This window comes from Aptenodytes forsteri, unplaced genomic scaffold, assembly GCF_000699145.1.
Source record: "Aptenodytes forsteri isolate BGI_AS27 unplaced genomic scaffold, ASM69914v1 Scaffold53, whole genome shotgun sequence".
Lineage (NCBI taxonomy): Eukaryota > Metazoa > Chordata > Aves > Sphenisciformes > Spheniscidae > Aptenodytes > Aptenodytes forsteri.
In genome coordinates, this window is record NW_008795909.1 from 11203363 (window position 1) to 11213802 (window position 10440).

At 38.8% G+C, this 10440-nt stretch overlaps 1 protein-coding gene across 1 annotated transcript in view; it reads left to right on the top strand.

Moving 5' to 3' along the window:
• Window positions 1-1508: 1508 nt before the first annotated feature.
• Window positions 1509-10440, top strand: part of EEFSEC (eukaryotic elongation factor, selenocysteine-tRNA specific) — a 101045-nt gene continuing 92113 nt past the window's right edge. The window contains exons 1-4 of the mRNA XM_009284446.2: window positions 1509-1560; window positions 2486-2693; window positions 7176-7272; window positions 10143-10307. Of these exons, the coding sequence (XP_009282721.2) occupies window positions 1509-1560; window positions 2486-2693; window positions 7176-7272; window positions 10143-10307 (522 nt within the window). The remainder of the gene's footprint in view (window positions 1561-2485; window positions 2694-7175; window positions 7273-10142; window positions 10308-10440) is intronic.

Below are 10440 nucleotides of genomic sequence, written 5' to 3' on the forward strand. Positions count from 1 at the left end.
TACTGAATGAGATGTTCCATGTTCTTTGGAGGGGTTTATAGTTTTGTCACCTTGTTACAAGTGACCTGCCAACTCTCCTGATCAGAAATGTTACATTTGTGAATCCCTGTGCACTTTGTTTTGATTTCCCTAGATACTTCATTTTAGTATTTAATGAACTATTATGCATGAAAAAAGGCAACTAAGGAAATGGGTTGTAAAATGTAAAACTGCCTAGGAGAAGATTGAGGGATTGGGAAGAAGGTGAATCGTCAGAGGTGGCTTATTAAACAGCTCAGAGAGTTGAGGAACTAAATCTCAGTGTGGTGGGTGTTTTTTTTCCTTGTTGCCCAAGGGTCCTGTAAACTTGAGCATTCATGTCTTGATATGCGTGAGTAGACATGTACAAAACACCCTCGTGCCTCGGGGAGAATGCAGTTAAAGTATTTCTGTCAATGCTGTCCTGATCTTTCCTTTGGTTCCATGACTGTTGAAGTGCGGTGGCTTCCCACCCTGCTTGGGTGCCAGCTCTCCCCCTGCCATGCTTTCGGTTCCATCTTGCAACATCTCTTACAAACTGTGGCCAGTTAGCATGTTACAGATTTCGAGGAGGAACGATAGTTGTACTGAGGCATATATTTGCTAACTTGAGTATGCTGCTGTTTCCTGAACTGTAATGTATTTTCATCTGGAGTGTCATGATAAGTTTTCTGGGGTTTCTGGAGTCTTTCCATGGACTGTACGGTTATTTTTCCTTTGTTCATCTTCTCTTTGCTTTGAGATGCCCTGAGGTAGACACTCTTGACTTTCTGGCAACTGGGTTGATGATTTTTACGGCTCTTTTAAAGTGTTGCTAATAGATTCATAAATACTTGTAATTGCTGTATTTGCTTTATAACAGATGTATTCAAAGCAGTTGATTTAGTGTTCCAAGATAGTGGCCCTTGTACTGAAACTGCATATAACAGTTTCAGTGCAGATTTTGTCTCCTGTTGGAGGGAAAGATACCACACCATATATAACACATCTTCTCAGCCACTCCTTCAAGGCCACATTTGGGTCTGGTTACTTTGGCTTAATTCTGGAGCATGAGGATTGCCATGCTCTAGTAGTCATAACAGAAGTTAGCTAAAACTTAAGCTGCAGCATTGTTATTTTATTAGATGCACTTTTTATAGTATTAATAATCAGTTTGATGGTTTGGTTTTAATTATTAATGCCCATTCATTTTAAGGGTGTCACCTGCGTAGTAAGAATTACTGTGCGGTATAGTTTAATGCAAAATATGGGTGTTGTATTAAGTTTAAAAAACCCCTGCTGTATGTACTCACAAAAGTGCGTGCATTCTGATTGTTCAGTGTTTTGTCCTGCTTGAACTATTTTCATGCTGTTCATTCCCCTTGCTTCCTGTCCTTTAGGTCTGCACTTCTGTATGGTGTATAAAGTCTGAGCCTCTTGTACAGCCTTGATGATGTTTGTGTTATAATTTAAGCAAGTTCTAAATTAGTACAATTCTTGAAACAATAAAAATGAAAAATACTTTTGGAGATATAAAGTCTGTCTTCAATTTGTCACGGAGAGGTAATTTGAAATTATTCTGCATTGAATGAATGAAGATTGTGCAGGAGCTTTGGAAATGTCATGATTATCCAACTAGCGCTCTGAAGGGTTTAGCATTCATTATTACAAGATGAAAGCTTTGGTAGGTTGAAAATAGTCATTTATAACTATAATTTTTTTTTTTCTTGTTGTAGCTCCCACCCACTCATTCACCCATGCACTTCAACCTCAGAATGATTTCCTATCCGGAGTTCATGGGAATTATGAACAAGGGTAGCTGTTGTCATAGCCATTGTAAAAGCTTAAAAAAAAAAAAAAAAAAGTGGGGGGAGGGGAAGGTTGGAGAGGGCAAAGGAACAAGGAACAGTTGTATCGATTTCTCATTCTTCTGATCAAAAGCTTAAGGCAAATATTAAAAGTACTTAAATTCAGAATGCTGCAATTTTGCATGATGAGGGACTGAGGGTTGCAGGCGTAGTTATGCAGCAAGGAGTTGGCTGGTATTGGGGTTGCTCGGAGTGTGCAACTGTCTGCAGCATTGTGTGTTACTTTGGCTGTACTATGTTCTTGCTTAGCTTCTTAGGTTATCTTTTTGAATTGAGGCTAGTGTCATGCTTGTGTTGCTACAAGGGTAATTTTCTTTTTTATCTCCCCCCCCCCCCAATGCAGTGATAATATCTTTAAACTTGAACTGTTAATATGGAGGAACGCGTAAGCTATCACACACTTCCATTTTATTTATGATCCAATGGTAGCATATAATAGCTTTGGTTCCTGAAGTGTTACTTTCAAACATAGCCATGTATTCGATGCTTACTTTGACTTGTGTTTCATTCATATTTTTGGGTCTTTGTACATATACTGATAGTTTTTATGGAAACTATTTGAGAAATTGATGCTTAATCTTTTTATGCTGCTGCAGTACTGACTCTGAATTCTCCTCCAGGTGCCCAGATTATTGATTTGATGATGCTTGTAATAGATGTGACAAAAGGGATGCAGACGCAGTCAGCAGAGTGCTTGGTAATCGGGCAAATTGCCTGCCAGAAGATGGTGGTAGTTCTGAACAAAATAGATCTCCTTCCAGAGGGGAAGAGACAAAGTGCCATTGAGAAGATGACTAAGAAAATGCAGAAGACCTTGGAAAATACTAAGTAAGTTAACAATAATATTAACAGCTAACTTGTAACAAGATGTTTAACAAAAATAATTCACCCATGTTTCCCTTCCAACATGCTTCTAAACACACTGAGACATCTAGCAAAGATGGTGAGAAGAGGGTGGAAAGATTACCAGAAACTCAAATGCAGTCATGAATTTGCATCTGCAAGTATCACGTGTAGGGAAATATTTTCCTGTAACAAAGCTTTTCAGTTTAAAGGGCTGCTTGGAGTTCAGACTGGATAAAACAAAGCTAGAATATCCAGGCAAAGAACTTTTTTGTTGTTGTTGCTGTTGGTTTTGGGGTTTGGTTTTTTTTTTTTTAGTTTATGGGTTTGAAACTTTTGTTGTGGTCTGCAAGTCTTTTTCACTCCAGAGAAAAGAAAGTATTAGGGCTTTTCCTTAACTGAGGGTGAAAAATGCAATTGCCCTAAGTAGGGAAAGCAGAATGATGGAAGTTTATGTAATGTGGCTCTGGCAGGGATGATGTTTGTCAGTCCTGTTTAGGTAAATCAACTGAGGTACCTAATGAATGAAGTGCAGTGAGATTCACGAGTGGAAATGTAGCTGTTATGAGGTGGGAAGATACAATACAGACACAATATTTATGTAGTGGTTACACTAACTGAAGCACAGCTTGCTTTGCCCAGGGTCATAAGGGGACATTGACTCCCATGTTTATAGCTGTTAGGTCACATTTTGATTTTGAAGAATCAAAGGAACAGGATTCAGCATACAGAGGACAGAATTTCACCAGGACCAAAAAAGCAAAACTTGGTTGGATATGGCAATTCCTGCTTGGCTTATTTGTGATGGTAGGGCAATGTCCCTTTTCAACTATGCAACTCCCTCATTAGTGACTACGAAGATCTTGGTGTCTTTCCAGCTCCTGTATTGTTCTTGGGTCCGTTTATTTTGCTGAGAATAGTACAGAGGTGAAAAGTGAAATTCTCTCATGTGAACTCAGACAGAATCCTACAACTTTCAATTCTCTCTGTCAGCTGTTGATTTAAGGGCAAATAAATACAGGGTGGCTTGGTTTTATCTGTAGGTTGCTGCCCCTCGTTTTACGGAAAATGGAGAAAGGAGACACCTGCAATATCTCAAAGCATTTTGGATCAACAATTTTTTTTTTTATAGCTGTGAGTTTGTTGATCAAATTCACAAGTAATCCCAAAGGGGGGGGTAGCATTGAGATAATAAAGTTAGAAAACTTTTAGAAATAACTATCTAATGGCATTCTTATGATTTTATTTGGTTGTTTGAAATAGAATATATAGAATGTGAATTAAGCAGGATTACAATTAATAGTTGTTTTCTGTTTCTCGTCTATGCCAAGAAGTTAATGATTTTTAAGAGAATTTATCTTAATATACTGGTCACTTTTATTTTGTCCTTCTTTTAAAATTTGTTTATTCTTCCTGAATGGCAGTAATTGCTGCTGCAGGTGGTACTTCATTCTTGGTTTAGTCCAAGATCGTATTGCGAAGGATTGGGAAAAAGACCTTTCTAGTTGCATATTCATAAAACAAAGACAGATTTTTGTAAGGAAACTGGTGTTCGGAAATACTTTTTATGTATGCTGTTTGAATTAAATCTTCTCTTGATATCCTGGAGTACAGATGGGTCTTTACAGCGTGTCTTGAAAATTAGCAGACTTTGTCAAAACTGAAGGGGAAGTGAGTTTTTGAAACAGTTGACATGCTAGCTGTGAGGCCCTTACCTCTAGCCCCCTTTTAAAACAAGGACGTGTATCAGCTGATCTCAACAGCTTTTTTTATGTGTGATTTTGTTAATCAAATTCACAAGTAATCCCAAAGGGGGGGGTAGCATTGAGATAATAAAGTTAGAAAACTTTTAGAAATAACTATCTAATGGCATTCTTATGATTTTATTTGGTTGTTTGAAATAGAATATATAGAATGTGAATTAAGCAGGATTACAATTAATAGTTGTTTTCTGTTTCTCGTCTATGCCAAGAAGTTAATGATTTTTAAGAGAATTTATCTTAATATACTGGTCACTTTTATTTTGTCCTTCTTTTAAAATTTGTTTATTCTTCCTGAATGGCAGTAATTGCTGCTGCAGGTGGTACTTCATTCTTGGTTTAGTCCAAGATCGTATTGCGAAGGATTGGGAAAAAGACCTTTCTAGTTGCATATTCATAAAACAAAGACAGATTTTTGTAAGGAAACTGGTGTTCGGAAATACTTTTTATGTATGCTGTTTGAATTAAATCTTCTCTTGATATCCTGGAGTACAGATGGGTCTTTACAGCGTGTCTTGAAAATTAGCAGACTTTGTCAAAACTGAAGGGGAAGTGAGTTTTTGAAACAGTTGACATGCTAGCTGTGAGGCCCTTACCTCTAGCCCCCTTTTAAAACAAGGACGTGTATCAGCTGATCTCAACAGCTGTGATTCCACCTGGAGGGAAATTGTCCTGTCATAATGTTTTAATTACCCATCTGAACTCTGGATTCTAGAAATGCTCTTTTATTGGATGTGTCTGTGTATTGTTCTCATAACAAAAGTTCAGTTTTTGCATGTACAGTCTGTGCTTTATGGTGCTTTGAAAGCACTGCTGACCTAGGCTTGATTGTAAAGTGCTTGTCCTGTTGTATCTTAGGCGTGTGTTATTTCTTGACAGCCTCTTTCCCACTTGACTTTGAATTTCCAAATGCATGTTTTTTAACTGTTTTTGTATTTCTAAACTACTCTTATTAGCAGAGCATATGCTGAGACCATTTGACAGCTGCCTCTGACCCCAAACACTTGGCAATGAGTTTTTTTTCCGGGACTGGTTTACTTGTTGGTTGTTATTTCTCTACGCACACAGGCATGCATGCACACAGTTCCATAGCAGTATGCAAATCTGAAGTCTGTTGCAGCTATAGAGTAGGTGTTGCCATTGATGCTGGGGTAATTATTTTAGTGTTGTCAGGAGATTCCATGGAAGGTGAAGGAAAAAAAGAAAAGTAACTGTCATATATTTGAATAGTTTGACACTTGTAAATTTAACCTAATCGAAACTTGCTTGTTCCATGGATTGATACTAAGAGTAAAAGCATATGAATGGAATTTCTATTTTTTCATAATTTTTTGCATATGCCAGCTTTTATCTTTGTCCAGCAGGGTCTAAACTCTGCTGACAATAAATGGATGTGATGGAGTAAGAACTGAACCATGTTTGGAAGTGCCTCCGAAGGCAGTATGTGATTACTTCTGTTTGTTCTGGTATATGGGAAAGGAATAAAGCACCTGCTTCAGCATAAATTTCTATTTATTACAATACAATGCCCTAAAGTGTTTGTATGAAAATAAATTTCCAAAAGTTTTATGGTTAATCACAGGAATTTTCAATGCACATTTTTATTACCCTTTGTCCCTAGATGCCTCAGACTTATGGCATATAAACACAGAAAATACCTTATATGCTTGATTACTGTTTGGTCACTAGATGAGCTCCCTGTATAGTACTTAGCATTTTTTCTTTATCAGGGCACTGTCTTTTTCCTCCAGTTCACTCCCTTTTTGAGATAAAATTCTATGGGGGGTGGGTGTCAAAGGATGGCCACAATAATTACCTTTGGTCTGAATCTGTTGCATAAGAATCAAGTATCCATAAGAACCAGTCACTTTTTTGTGTTATTGCTGATTATTATTCCATTGCTCTAATATATCTATTTTTTACGTGGTTAATCCTGACTTTTGCAAAAATGCATTAATAATTTGACTTACAGTCTAACTTCCCATTCCAAAGTGTAGGCAAAACAAGCTATTAGATGATTCAAACACTAGGTTTCATTTTAGGGAGCAAAAGGTACACGTTCAGTTAGCAGACTTAAAAAAAGCTGAATATTAAGGACTTGAAGAGTAAAATTCATGGTAAGAGAAAAGCCGAACTGAGGTCATCTGTGGAAGTACTGCTCTCTCTGAACCTTTGCATGGTTGAGATTGTGGGTTTCATGAACTTTGATTTCAGTAGACTTAGAACTTTCTTTTGTCTGCAGATCTTGCAGTCTGCCTGCACACTCAGGTGTAGACATCATGTGGCATCTTGCATTTGGCTCCTGTTTGGGAGGTTATCACTCTACAGCTAGGATTATAATTGCTTTAATGAAAGTTGAAAACAGTGCTAGTCTCCAGGTAAAATGGCTTGAATGCAAAGCCACTGCAATAAGACTGGGTAACAGACCCTTGCTTCTGAAATAAACTGAAGTCTTACTTTTGATTGCCACAGAGTTGAATCAGTTAGCTAATACTAAACAGGATTGAAGATTTCATAGCGAAGTCCAGTAGCGCAGATGCTAGTAATTCAAGAAAAAAAATTCAGTTATTCACTATGGGAGAAGAGCAGATAAATCGGAATTTGAGGGAGTTTCCTTGCCTTCATTGTTGGATGAGCCTGGAACTACTTTACATTGACACATGTAGGAGATCTGTGGTCTAATGGTGGGAGTCTTTCTCTCTTTCAGGTTCTGTGGGTGTCCTATTGTTGCTGTTGCAGCAAAGCCTGGTGGACCGGAAGCCCCAGAGTCTGAGAATCCACTCGGTGTTTCTGAATTAATTGAGGTACCTGCTGAAGAATGTAATAATAACATAAAATGTGCTTGAACTTTCCTTTAAGTCTTTTGGAGTACACTGTATTAGTATCTAGAGCTGAGGAACTCCTGCATTAATGTCAGTTTTAAGGAACCTGGTTCTTTAGGGATTCCTTCTAGTGAATGGAGAAGTTGAGGTTGCATGCCCCAAAAGTGGATCTCCTTTTTCAACTACTAGGCTTCAGTGCCTTTGAATAGCTGTGTCTTAAGAAACGGCTATCACACATGTGGTGAAATTGGTTTTAAAGTTGTAAAGAACTACAAAGCATAATGAATAAAAATTACCTTTAAAATTCTGCCAAATCCTCGGTAGGTGTTGTTTTATAATTGTACCACGGTTAAGAAAACAGTAAAGGTGTGAAGTCAGGCACTCAAGTAACACATTGGGAATTGTCTCCTTCCTTTGTGTGTGTGTATTATGATCCAGTGTTTAAGTGCATGATTATTTATTCTAAACCCTTGCCTCATTCCTTGCACAGGATGGACAGGGCTCAACTAGTGAGCAGATAGTCCGTATTTTGTTTTAATTCTCATTATTCTCTGTGTGGCCTCATGACTCCATTCAAATACTGCTCTGCATTCAGAATGATTAATTTCCTCCTGGACTTTTCTTTGGCACACATCACTGTGGTCTTCAGCACTTGGCAAACAGTTAATTTACTTCCAAAAGACCTATAGGAAGTGTAGAGGTGACTTTAATCCATATTTAGATTGGGAAGCTGAGGCACAAAGGAGTTAAGTCCACTGAGTTTACTAATTTTGGTTGCCAAATTTAAGGAAACTAAGAACTCTTGGGACATGCTTATGTTCAGATCATAGTACCGCCAATTTTGATTGCAATTGTGAATGCTTAGCACTTCTGTTAAGCTTCAGGGTTTCTGTTTGGATAGTCTGAGGTGTATAGTCAGTGATTACCTGTGGAAAGTTTCATTTTTAAGAGAATGACAATATATGGGAGTTCTGGCATAAGCAAGTGTAGAATCTATTCTCTAGAGGAGCACCACCTGCCTTCACGATGAAACCATCTTTCTCTGTGATACTCTGCCTTGCCTACTGTGTGCTTTGCACATCTGCAAAAGATAAAAAGCATGGCCTGGATTTACCCTGTGCTCTGAATGAGGTAGGACCTGGAAAAAACTGTATGATTGTATAACTAACATTATATCAGACTCATATGAACAAGAGAAGACTTAAGCAAACTGATGTTTCACAGGTATCCTTAGTTCCAGTAATGTGGGTTTGTGGGTTTTTTTTTTGGGGGGGGGATAAATTCTCAGTTTTTAAAAACAAAACAAAAACTCCTAAGTTATATGATAAGTTATATGGTATGAAGCTTATACTGTGAAGGGCAGGACACTTAAAATAGCTGTTTGAGTGCCGCTTGTAGTAGACTTGTCACCCTTTTTGTGAATAAGCTTTAAGGAAAAGTAGCATCCTTGTCCTGGAGGGGTGCCACTGTTATTTGCAGACAGCAGAAAGTAGGCCTAAAACAAAGGCATCATTCTTTGCAGACTTGTCAAGGTCTGATTTGGATGCTGCCAGGTTTAAAATACTTGTAAATTGCTGAAGTTAGGGTGCAGCACCAGTCATCAAAAATGTAGGGATGTCTGACCCAGGGCAACCTGGCTTGTACAAAGGCAGGATGTTCCACGTAGCTGCTGAGCACTAAATGTTGTACCTCGTCCCAGGCACGTGTGGCCTGAGGTGGGCATGGCGGTGTGATGTGGTATGGCCTTAGAATAGACTTAGCAAGAACAACGCTGCCCATAGCAATGTCTAGAGAGCTGGAGATAGGCAAGTCCTTAGTTCTGCCTTTATCTGGTTCTGGGTAGATTTACTGGGATGTTGCCCAGGGTTAAAACCTTTGAAGGAAATACCCATGTTGCAGCTGTTTCTGTCAACTCTGAGACCTAACGTTAGAAGAGCTGGCAAACGCTGTGTGAGTCCTGCCATTGAGCCTCAAGGTATTATCCTTTCTGTCTTTGATAAAAGACTCTCTCCATTGTTCTGCCATTACAACTTAGGCTTAACCTGCAGCTTCTGACCTTAAAAGCAGACATTAAAAGCAGTGCCAAGTTTATACGCTGGTGTTAGAGGCAGAGATCAAAAGTGATTAGAGACGGGTGAACCAGTTCCTCTGAAGTGCTGTTGGGTACATGACTGCATTTCTATAATTAAGGTCTTCTGTCTATGATGATATATTTTAAGAAACATAGTATTGTCAGCAAAACAGAAATCCTAAACTTGGAGAATTTCTCTAGAAAACGGTACTTACATAGCTATTTTTCTTAGTGGTTTGATCCTCCAAGAAGTGTTAACAGAAATCTGAAGGGGAAGTTGACTCTGAAAACTTATCCCAGTATAATAGTTTTCCTGGGAGGGAGGCGGGGATGGGCTTTATGGGGCACTAATATCTCTATGTAAGTTCATTTTCACAAAATCCAAAAAAGCTGAAGTAGCAAAATGTACTGTAGAATTGTACTTGGGGGGGGGGGAAGGGGGAGGATGTACAGGATTTTTTTTTCTCTCTGCTTTGCTGCAGTGTTTATTATATTGAGTTTGGCAGCAACTTTATCGCCAGTGCAGTTTTGCTAACCAAGCTAAATGTGTAGCACCAAATCTTTCTAAGGCAGAAAATCGAACTGTTCCCCCTGCTAAGTGTGCGTCTTCTCTATGGCACGCAGTTAATTTGACATTGGTGTGTTCTAAGCTCATTGGGAGATGCCTGAAATCGGTAAAACTGCAAGCTTGTTCAATCAATCATCCGCTTGCCTTCCTTTTGCTGTGTGGCTGTCATGATTTTTCACCCAGGCATGGTGCTGCTTTTATCTCCTTTTTCAGGTCCTGAAGTCTCAGGCTTACCTGCCATCAAGAGACCCCTTGGGACACTTCCTTATGGCAGTCGACCACTGTTTCTCTATTAAGGGTCAAGGCACGGTGATGACAGGGACTATTCTTTCTGGCTCTGTTAGCCTTGGTGACAATGTGGAGATTCCTGCCCTGAAGGTGAGTCTCTCATTTTCACTCCCCCTGGTTTTCCTGGTAGAAAGACACTCAACAAAGAGGAGAGTGTTCTCTTCCAATCTGAAATTATTCAATTATTTTCAATGTCTGTCTGTCTGTTCTGTTTTTTTTTTTT